The 12,047-nt window shown below is 43.7% G+C and overlaps 1 protein-coding gene across 1 annotated transcript in view; it reads left to right on the top strand.

The window, feature by feature from the left end:
* The window catches only part of LOC124035945 (MAM domain-containing glycosylphosphatidylinositol anchor protein 1-like), a 447,455-nt gene that overhangs the window by 421,091 nt on the left and 14,317 nt on the right, over positions 1-12,047 (top strand). The window contains exon 18 of the mRNA XM_046349921.1: positions 10,263-10,371. Coding sequence (XP_046205877.1) covers positions 10,263-10,371 — 109 coding nt within the window. The remainder of the gene's footprint in view (positions 1-10,262; positions 10,372-12,047) is intronic.

The raw sequence follows: 12,047 nt of genomic DNA, 5'->3' as shown, positions 1-12,047 counted from the left end.
ATCACCAACAACAACGAGATAGCCTACAGGGAGGAGGTGAGGGCGCTCAGAGTGTGGTGTCAGGAAAACAACCTCTCAGTCAAACTGCAGAGGGAGCACCCCCCTATCCACATCGAGGGGACAGAAGTGGAGAAGGTGGAAAGTTTTAAGGGCTGGGCATACACATCACAGACAAACTGAAATGGTTCACCAACACAGTGTGGTGAAGAAGGCGCAACAGTGCCTCCTCTACCTCAGGAGGCTGAAGAAATTTTGCTTGCCACCCAAAACCATCACAAACTTTTGCAGATGCACAATCGAGAGCATCCTGTCCGAGAGCATCCTATCGGGCTATATCACAGCCTGGTACAGCAACTGCACTGCCCTCAACCGCAAGGCTCTCCAGAGGATGGTGCGGTCTGCACAACGCTTCAACGCGGGCAAACTACCTGCCCTCCATGACACATACAGCACCCGATGTCACAGGAAGGCCAAAAAGATCATCAAGGACAACAACCACCCGAGCCACTACCTGTTCACACTGTTATCATCCAGAAGACAAGGTCAGTACAGGTGCATCAAAGCTGGGACAGAGAGATTGAAAAACAGCTTCTATCTCAAGGCCATCAGACTACTAAACAGCAATCACTGACTCAGAGAGGCTGCTGCCTACATTGAGACCCAATCACTGGACACTTTAATAAATGGATCACTAGTTAATTTAAACAATGTCACTTTAAATAATTCCACTTTAATAATGTTTAAAATCTTACATTGCTCATATCACATGTACTGTATATACTGTATTTTATACAATCTACTGCACCTTGCTTATGCCGTTCGGAAATTGCTCATCCATATACTTATATGTACATTTTCTTATTCACCACTTTAGAGTTGTGTGTATTAGGTAGTTGTTGGGGAATTGTTAGATTTATGTGTGTTAGATTACTTGTTAGATTTGTGTGTATTAGGTAGTTGTTGGGGAATTGTTAGATTTGTGTGTTAGATTTGTGTGTATTAGGTAGTTGTTGGGAAATTGTTAGATTACTTGTTAGATTTGTGTGTATTAGGAAGTTGTTGGGGAATTGTTATATTACTTGTTAGATATTACTGCATAGTCGGAACTAGAAGCACAAGCATTTCGCTACACTCACATTAACATCTGTTAACCATGTGTATGTGGCCAATAAAATTTGATTTGACAACGAACGGGTTGAATACTGGTTGACTTATCACATTTCAGCTTGACATTTTTCTTATTAATTTGTAAAAATGAATTAAAACATAATTCCGCTTTGGCATTATGAGGTATTGTGTGTAGGCCAGTGACCCAAAAAACTGAAATCAATCAATTTTAAATTCAGGCTGTAATACAAGTGTGGAAAAAGTTAAGGGATGTGAATACTTTGAATGCACTCTACAATCCGTAACATTACAAATAGAGATTTTAAACAGAACAGACTTGATCTGAGCACGGGCAAGTGGAGGGATGCTTATACGAAGGCTTTGTAATAGTCTCTCACTCTCTCTCTCCACTTTCTCGCTTGTATCAGACAGGCTTCCTGTACTCTAGGTTGCCAGCAATGGAGCTGAGGCAAAACACCTCCCTTTCCACCCTCCCTTGTACTTTCTTTCTTTTCTGTTGTCAGACACCTGTTTTCTCACCAATCAATGATAATGACTGAGAAGGGCTCATTCCGACAGTGGGAATTTACCCAAGTCGGTGTTGTTTTTGTTTTTTTATGGTTTGGGCTCTCTGGTTTTATTTGGCTATATCTGTCTCCTTTGATCTTCGACTGCAGCGTATATTAAGTGGACATTTACTAAGTTAATGGGGCAAACTGTGATTGCGACATTCATTTATGCACTTAATTTATTGCGAAATATAATATATAGCCATTGATACTTGAAGGATGTAACATAAATTCCTAATGAGCTTCGTTCAACTGTCTCAAAGTTCCAACCAACGGGACATTAAAAACTGTAATATCTTATGTTTCACCGAGTAGTGTCTGAACGATGCCGCTTCCGCCTGGTATGGCTAATGCTTGGCTTCCGACTATAAGGCGCTACAGTGCGTACAGCCCTGTACATCACTTGGGCCAAGCTTCCTGTCATCCAGGACCTATTTACTAGGCGGTGTCAGAGGAAGGACCAAAAAATGGTCAAAGACTCCAGTCACCAGTCATCAAGTCATAGACTGTTTTCTCTGCTGCCGCACTGCAAGCAGTTCCTGGGTGTCAAGTCTAGACCTAAAGGCTCCTTAACAGCTTCTACCCCCAAGCCATAAGACTGCTGCTGTGTTATGTGTGGCGGAGCAGGTGAACCCAAGTGCAGACTCAGACAGACCGGGACATGGTAAATAAGATATTTATTTAAAAGTGTGTGTGGGGGTGCAGGCCAGGAGAAGCTTGGACAGGTAGCTGGGAACCAGGAATTGAGGCAGGGGGAGTAGGGGCAGGGTAAGCAGGTCTGGAGCGGAATCCAAGGAAGCAGTAGAGCGGGGGTCCAGGGCAGGGAAGCAGGGCTGACGAGACGAGGGACTGGAGACAGGAACCAGTCAGAGCAGACGGAACTGTAGAGAGGAGAGAAGCGCAGCGTCAGGCTAAGGAGGAACAGGCACAGGATAACAAGATCTATGCCGGAACAGGTGGCTTGAAAAGCAGACTGACTGTGCAGAGGCTACGGACTGGCAGCATGGAAGTGGCAGGTCTGAGTATTCGTAGGGGTCTTGATTATGGAACAGGTTACAGCTGGTGGCTATCTGCTCTGCCTCTAGCACACCTGTCTCAACTCACACAATCACATACACCCACACAGAGAGAGGGAGAGAGGGAGAGAGCACTGGGGGTGTGGTGGCAGGGTAGGGAGACACAGGATGAGAAGTAGAAGGCGTGGCAGGAGCAGATGTAGGCATGCTGAATCACTAAACTAAACAAATGACCACCCGGACGATTTACATTGAATGTCCCCATTTTGTTTTTACACTGCTGCTACTCGCTGTTTATTATGTATAGTCACTTCACAAATGACTTCAATTAACCTGTACGCCCGCACATTGACTCGGTACTGGTACCCCCTGTATATAGCCTCCACATTGACTCTGTACAGGTACCCCCTGTTCATAGCCTCGTTATTGTTATGTACATATCTTGTGTTACTTTTTGATTTATTCAATGTTTTTATTTTAGTTTATTTGGTCAATATTTTATTAACTCTATTTCTTGAACTGCATTGTTGGTTAAGGGCTTGTAAGTAAAGTAAGGTTGTTGTATTCGGCGCATGAACCCAACATTATAAGCTTGTTTTACTGTAAACAACGTAATCATAATCAAACACTGAATAGATTCAAAATATGGGTAAAACTACAAGTTTTATCTTATGGACGGTCTGTCCTTGCATGCATAGCTCTGTCTATGAATTTGAGAGTGGTTGCATTTCTATAGCCCTATCCCTCAGCTGTTTACCAAAAAAAAGGTTGGTAGATGACCGCGTTGTTTTGAATCCTGAATTGCCCCTTTAAGGGTTTGTTCCCTCAATGCTAGATGTAAGAAAAAATGCAATTATATCCACTTTGAGGCTAGCCTCACATATTGCAGTATCAGCCGGTATTGAGTGGAGAGAAAGAGTTTGAGCAGGAGAGAGAAGTCAATGAGTTGCAGTAGGGTCTGGCACACAAATTCCACTTTTTCCTCATAAATGAGTCACGCTAGAAATACTTTGTGCAAGCATTGTTTTGTTCTTCAACGTTAGACCAAGTCTGACACTTTCATTAATGTGTTTCGGACACATACAAAGAGGTTTTTTCGTCAGGATTTTCTACAGTACCTCTGTTTCCCTTTCCTCCTCTCCATTGCAACTCTTCCCCAGGTTGTTGCTGTAGAAGAAAATGACTTTTCCCTGATGCACTATCCTTTGACCAGAAGTGTGCACTTGCACAATCCCCGTCATGGATTTAAAAGCACAGGATTAGAGTAAAGCATTGGTTGGAGGGAATTTCCACCATGCAAGTCGGGAGAAGGTTGGAGAATGTGTATATCTTGTAAAATAAGGGTTAATAAATCCTTCCAGCCTCATTTCAGTCTGACACGTTGTGTCGCTAGTATTTTCATAAATACAATATAGCAACATTCTTTGTTGATTAGCATGGATAACCCAATCAAAGACTCGACAATTTAGGGATCTCGTACTGACAGCTCACCCGCTGAGACTGGCAGTGCCATGCAGGAAGATTAGATAAACGTTGGCAGCCATCTTTATTCATGACACCAATTATGAATTATGTAGTATCAGACTAATAACGTTATGCTAATTATGTTATGTAAAATTGGAAGCTGTTTCATGGCATGGAAATAATGATTCAAGACAGAACATTATTTAATAGAGTTGGTCAATAGTTGTCCTGTATAACAAAGAGAGAGCGATGGCTTCTACAGTGCATTTGGAAAGTATTCAGACCCCTTTAGTTTTCCATATTTCGTTAGGTTATAGTCTTATTCTAACATTGATTAAACATTTTTTTTATACAATACCCCATAATGACAAAGCAAAAACAGTTTTTTAGAAATGTGTGCAAATGTATAAAATAAAATAAAAACTGCCTAGAGTGTTCTTAAGTATGACGCTAGAAGCTCCCCTGTATTTGGGGAGTTTCTCCCATTCTTCTGAGCAGGTCCTCTCAAGCTATGTCAGGTTGGATGGGGAGCGTCGCTGCATAGCTATTTTCAGGTCTCTCCAGAGATGTTCGATCGGGCTCAAGTCCGGCCTCTGGCTGGGCCACTCAATGACATTCAGAGACTTGTCCCAAAGCCGTCCTGCGTTGCCTTATGGTTGTCTTATGGCTGTGTGCTTATGGTTGTGGTCCTTTTGGAAGGTGAACCTTAACCCCAGTCTAAGGTCCTTAGCGTGCTGGAGCAGGTTTTCATCAAGGATCTCTCAGTACTCTTTGCTCCGCTCATCTTTCCCTCGATCCAGATGAGTATCCCTGCCGCTGTGAACCATCCCCACAGCATGATGCTGCCACCACCGTGCTTCACCGTAGGGATGGTACCAGGTTTCCTCCAGATTTGACAATTGGCATTCAGGCCAAAGAGTTCAATCAGACCAGAGAATCTTGTTTCTCATGGTCAGTGTCCTTTACGTGCCTTTTGGAATACTCCAAGCGGGCTGTCATGTGCATTTTACTGAGGAGTGGCATCCGTCTGGCCACTCTACCATAAAGGCCTGATTGGTGGAGTGCTGCAGAGATGGTCATTCTTCTGGAAGGTTCTCCTATCTCCACAGAAGAACGCTGGCGCTCTGTCAGAGTGACCATCGGTCTCTTGGTCACCTCCCTGACCAAGGCGCTTCTCCCCCGATTTCTCAGTTTGGCCGGGCGGCAAACTCTAGGGAGAGTGTTGGTGGTTCCAAACTACTTCCATTTAAGAGTGATGGAGGACACTGTGTTCTTGGGGTCCTTCAATGATGCAGAAATGTTTTGGTACCCTTCCCTCAGGTGGCCTCCAGTAAAGTTTTAGAAACATCTCATGGATGACCAATGGAAACAGGATACACCTGTTTTGTTGAAAAGTGAAGCATACTGTACTGCCAACCCAAACTCGAGATGAAATGACTGTAAGCCTACTGGTCATTACTGCTGGGAAGATATTATGACCTACCTGGCATGTACTTTCGTCAACTACTGCTCATCTCTGTCATGGCTATGGTTGCCTACTTATGCACAGAAATAAAGAACAATTGGCATCACACTAGGCTGATCAATTCACCTTCGGCACATCTTTTGATGTTGTGTTAAATCGCAACCTGCTTGTCACTATACATAATAAACAGTCTACAACAGCTGTGATGTTAGCGAGGATTCACCAAAAAGACTATTGCTAAAAATACAAGTTACTCCCCAAAGCAACTTGCAAGCAGAAAAAAATGTCTTAAAACGACCGCAATCAAAAATAAAAACATTTAAGAAGGAAGATGCGAAGAGAAAAGTTGTCGAAACATCTTGGCCGGTTGAGACGAAGATTACCCAGAGGCCATCTTTGTTCCTTCCTTACTGCAGCCCAATGATGTGCCTCTGGGTTTATTGGAAAACAGGGAAACCCACATTTCTCCCATGCTGCACTGCGCTGTCCTGGGTATTGTATGTTCTCTCTCCCTCCTCTTCCTCTTTCTGTCTTCATTTCACTCTCTCTCTTGCTTGCTCTCTATTGCCTCTCACTTTCTCACTCGCTTTCTCTTCTGCATGTTTACCCACTCTCTCTCTTGCCTCCCTTTCTCTCTTACTAGCTTACTCTCTCTTGTGCATGCCCCCCCCCCCCCCCACTCCTCTCTGTCTCTTTCGTTCTTTCACACACACACACACACACACAGCACTTCAAAGCGGGGCTCCCTACAGGCTGTTTCCCCCCCCCTGGCGTATTCTGTGCAGGGCCACAGATCAATGCACCACATTAAAGGTTACAAGTGGAGGCAAAACACCACGTTCACTGTACTTCCTGTCAAAGGAAGTGGTACGGCCAGGAACAGGTTGGCACGGCGATGTGAGAGAGGCACTATGGGAATTATAGGGACAGATCCCTCAGGGGGAGGCAGGACGAGAGTAGGAGAGAATGGGGATTGTTTGAAGTGAGTGGATGGCAGCGATTTTGTAATTAGCTCATTGTTAATGGGTGTTGTAAAACAGAAAGTGGGCCACATTGAAATACTTTTAAAATGCATCTTTCCTTCCTTCCTTCCTTGCTTCCTTTCTTCCTTACTCCCTTGAGGTTTAACATGTTCTATTGCTACAAATGTATCACCTCCAGCTGGAAAATACAAAATGAGGAGAGCATAGTAATTAAGACACTTACACACACACACACATACACACGGCTTGCAAAATCTCACACACACCCCAAACTTTACAAAGACTAACCACACACAGCAATAACGACTAACACACACACACACACATCCAGCTTTTTAACTGTGTAATTCAGGAGGGTTTGGCAGCTTTCTTTCTATCTCTCTTCCCACTCCCCTTTCTTTCTCTCTCTCTCTTTCTCTTTCCCTTTCTCTTTTACTCATGTCTCCCTTCAATCTTCTCCTTTCTACCCCTCACTCTCTCTCTCGTGGCCATAGTGCATGTGTATTTGAGTGTGTTCGTGTGTTTGTGTGTGTGTGTGTCTGTGTATTCAGAGCCCCAGGTGAGGCTCTTCTGCCCTACAATAAATCAGGCTTGCACTTTCGGCAAACGCTGGCCTCTGCCTTTTAGAGAAGGAGATTTACAAGAAAGAGCCATGGAAGTGAATACATAAATAAAAATAATAACTAATAGCAAGAGCTGGCCTGCTGCAGACACAAACACACATGCACACAAGAATACAAAATGTATTTAGGAGGTGTGTGTTTGTGTGTGCGCACCTTCGGTGTGTGTCTGCATATGTAACAGTGCAGTCTAATATTGTTGAGTATAATCGAACATCGTGACCAGGCTCTTACGCCTGACAGAGCCCGTCCGCCACGGCCCTTTGGCCAATTAGCCTAGCCACCCCTCATACCTTGTTCCCCCGTGTTCCCCCTAGCAAGCAAATCAAATCAACCTTCCTCACAAATGAGAAGACTGGCCAAATCTATCAGTCTCACTCCTCCACCCCTCCACTCCCTCCATCCCTGTCAAAGCCTCCTCTCCAGGCTTTCTTTATTTATTCAAAGGAGTCCTTCGTTCAAAGGAGTGTATTCAAGGATTAAATTAGAGAATAGCAGAGAGAGATGCGCCGTCCGCCTGTTTGGCTCCTTCCCTTTGTGTGTAATTGGAGAAGCTCTCTTTTTCTTTCTCTTTCAGTAATAGAGAGCTTCGATTACCTACTCAGCTCTCTGACCACTCTCTCTCCCTCTCCTTCTCCCATCTTCCTCCTCTCTCGCTTCAGGCCGATACCCACTAATTATCAAAATCCAGAAAAGAGCCGTTAAATTCTACAACCACCTAAAAGGAAGCGATTCCCAAACCTTCCATAACAAAGCCATCACCTACAGAGAGATGAACCTGGAGAAGAGTCCCCTAAGCAAGCTGGTCCTGGGGCTCTGTTCACAAACACACCCCACAGAGCCCCAGGACAGAAGCACAATTAGACCCAAGCAAATCAATAGAAAACAAAAAGATAATTACTTGACACATTGGAAAGAATAAACAAAAAAACAGAGCAAAGTAGAATGCTATTTAGTCCTAAACAGAGAGTACACAGTGGCAGCATACCTGTCCACTGTGACTGACCCAAACTTAAGGAAAGCTTTGACTATGTACAGACTCAGTGAGCATAGCGTTGCTATTGACAAAGGCCGCCATAGGCAGACCTTGCTCTCAAGAGAAAGGCTATGTGCTCACTTCCCACAAAATGAGGTGGAAACTGAGCTGCACTTCCTAACCTCCTGCCCAATGTATGACCATATTAGAGACACATATTTCCCTCAGATTACACAGATCCACAAAGAATTCGAAAACAAACCCAATTTTGATAAACTCCCATATCTACTGGGTGAAATTCCACAGTGTGCCATCACAACAGCAAGATTTGTGACCTGTTGCCACAAGAAAAGGGCAACCAGTGAAGAACAATCACCATTGTAAATATAACCCATATTTATTTTCCCTTGTGTACTTTAACCATTTACATTGTTACAACACTGTATATATACATAATATTACATTTGTAATGTCTTTATTGTTTTGAAACTTTTGTATGTGTAATGTTTACTGTTAATATACAAAAGTGAAATAAACAATAAAAATTATCTACCTCACTTGCTTTGGCAATGTTAACACGTTTCCCATGCCAATAAAGCCCCTTGAATTGAATTAGAGAGAGAGAGAAAGCGAGAGAGAGAGGTTGGTAGAAGGAGGGAGAGAGAGAGGTTGGGAGAAGGAGGGAGAGAGTTTGGGAGAAGGAGGGAGAGAGAGAGAGAGGTTGGGAGAAGGAGGGAGAGAGGGAGAGAGAGAGAGGTTGGGAGAAGGAGAGAGAGAGGGAGGTCAGAGAGCTGAGTGGGTAATCAATGAGTCCCTGGTCAACCACGGGTCAAGAGGCTATACACTAACATGAATGAGCGCACACACACACAACTTTCCGCTCTCACACAAAAAACTTGACTTTCATCATGTAACATGGTTTACAAGGACATCAAATGTTCTATCATGATATGAAAACGCCATGTGGAAACTGCCTGGTAGAAAAATAATAACAGAATTTGTTGCACTTCAACATAAACAACAAGCACTTTCTTATTTGAAACGAGAAAACAAAAAATGGATACTGTATATCCTTGGCGAATGATTGCGGAAGATTACAAATGAATTAGCCTCCAGTCTGAGTTGAATGCCATTACGGATGAAAGTGTGCTCCTTGTTGTTGTGGTGGTTTTTTCCTTTTTTTCACCAAATGGAATACACTCCATCTTTGATTAGCTCGGTGGGATGGGGTTTGGGGACTCAGCTTTCCACAGTAATTAAGCTGTCAATCCAAAGCAAGGCCTTTTGGGTAAAAACGGTGAGCCAAACGTAAACGTTTCCGAACAAGTGGCCAGGAGGGTTTCGAGCAACTGCTTGTTGCTTCCGCCACAATATCTGGCCTAGTTTTATTTTAGGACGTTTGTTCTTTCCCCTCCCTTTTTTCAAATGGCCTCATAACATGGCCTTAGAGAAACTCTGTCACTCTTTTACAATTCTTCATTGCTAATTCCAGTACTACAGACTGGAATTACAAACAGACTATACTAAACAAGTTAAGTGTCTTAGCTATGTGTATTCGGATACCGGGTACCGCAATTTCACACTCTCACACCAAATAGCCTGAAGTCACAGGGCTCTCGTCACAGGCTCTATTTCCTTATGTGGGAGCGTTGCAAACTAGAGATTTTTTACCTGGTTAGATGTACATTGTACAAATTAGCAGCTTTTCAGCACAGTTTTTTACTTCTGTATAATAAAAAATCAACAAAGATGTTGGCTATTTTTCAATGAGGGCCAATGGTGGCGTAATCTAGAGGAATTCCTTCTTATGATGTGAATATCGACTGGGAGTATAGCATAAAGGAGGAAAGTGAGGAAAGTGTTTTGGGAAGTGTTAAAATGTAAAACATATTCGGTATTCTGACTGTGATAAATCACTTGTAGGTCTCCATATTCTTGGAAGCAATTTGTAACAACACTTTGGTGCTATTCACAAACCGAAGCATTCAAGTACGGCTCCTGAGTAGCAAGTGGAAGTTTATTTTCTATGGAAATACAAGTTTTTTTCTTTTTCCCTGTTCAGGTGATGTTTGAGGCTATTCGGGGATCTGGCTATGAAGGGGACATTGCCATCGATGATGTCTCAGTCACCAAAGGGAAATGCAAGCAGGAGAACTCTGTCTCCAACACAGGTACTGTCTGTATGTCACAATGTTACTGTAGGGTGAAGTTTATCCAAGACGCTGGTTTTGGGTAAGTTTGCATTTAATTTACATTTTAGTAATTTTGCAGACGCTCTTATCCGGAACAACTTACAGAAGAGTGCATACGTACATAAGTGGATTTGACTATTTCAGCCACACGCATTTCTGACAGGTTTTTAAAATCGAGCACACAGCCATGCAATTTCCATTGACAAACATTGGCAATATAATGGCCTTACTGAAGAACTCAGTGACTTTCAAAGTGGGACCGTCATAGGATGCCACCTTTCCAACAAGTCAGTTCATCAAATTTCTGCCCTGCTATAGCTGCCCCGGTCAACTGTAAGTGTTGTTATTGTGAAGTCAGCCATGAAGTGGTAGGCCACACAGAACGGGACCACTGAGTGCATAAAAATTGTCTGTCCATGGTTGCAATCAGGACAATACGTTTTTGTCGGGAGCTTCGTGAAATGGGTTTCCTTGGCCGAGCAGCCTAAGATCACCATGTGCAATGCCAAGCGTTGGCTGGAGTGGTGTAAAGCTTGCCGCCATTGGACTCTGGAACAGTGGCAATGCGTTCTCTGGAGTCATGAATTACACTTCACCATCTTGGAGTCCGACGGACAAATCTGGGTTTGGTGGATGCCTGGAGAATGCTACCTGCCCCAATGCATAGTGCCAACTGTAATGTTTGGTGGGGAGGGAATAATGAATGGTCTGGGGATCTTTTTCACGGTCCGCGCTAAGTCCCTTAGTTCCAGTGAAGGGACATTTTTACACTACGGCATACAATGACATTCTAGACTATTCTTTGCTTCCAAATGTGTGGCAAAAGTTTTGGGAAGGCCCTTTCCTCTTTCAGCATGACAATACCCCCATGCACAAAGCGAGGTCCACACAGAAATGGTTTGTCGAGATCTTTGTGGATGAACTTGACTGGCCTGCACAAAGCCCTGACCTCAATCCCATCGAACACTGTTATGCAGGTGAGTGAGGACCCAAAAGCGACTTAACAGAAACTGAGTTTATTTAAGTCCAAACAGAAATAACATAATCCTCAATCCTTTACAGGAAATGTCCAAACGGGGAAAACAGAAATCCTCTAGTTGTAGAGGGGAATTGCAGGATAAGCGGCAACAGACTGCAGGTCCCTTCGGGTAGCCGCGGGCCGTAGCTGACAGAGACACCTGCTCACACGCAGCATCTGAAGATAAGGCAAAACACGACTGGACGGAACAAGAACACAGCAAACAGCAAACAAGAATCCGACAAGGACAGAAGCAGAAACAGAGAGAGAAATAGAGACTTAATCAGAGGGCAAAATAGGGGACAGGTGTGAAAGAGTAAACGAGGTCATTAGGAGAATGAGGAACAGCTGGGAGCAGGAACGGAACGATAGAGAGAGAGAGGGATAGAGAGAGGGAAAGAAACCTAATAAGACCAGCAGGGGGAAACGAATAGAAGAGAAAGCACAGGGATAAGACATGACAATATAAGACAATACATGACAGAACACATTTGAGATGAATTGGAATGGACTGCGAGCCTCCCTAATTGTCCACATCAGTGCCCGACCTCATTAATGCTCTTGTGGCTGAATGGAATCAAGTCCCCACAGCAATGTTCCAACATCTAGTGGAAAGACTTCCCAGAAGAGTGGAACC

Source organism: Oncorhynchus gorbuscha, linkage group LG05 (assembly GCF_021184085.1).
Source record: "Oncorhynchus gorbuscha isolate QuinsamMale2020 ecotype Even-year linkage group LG05, OgorEven_v1.0, whole genome shotgun sequence".
Taxonomy (NCBI): Eukaryota; Metazoa; Chordata; class Actinopteri; order Salmoniformes; family Salmonidae; genus Oncorhynchus; species Oncorhynchus gorbuscha.
Note: the sequence above shows the minus strand (reverse complement) of the source record. Positions and strands in the feature narration are given on the sequence as shown.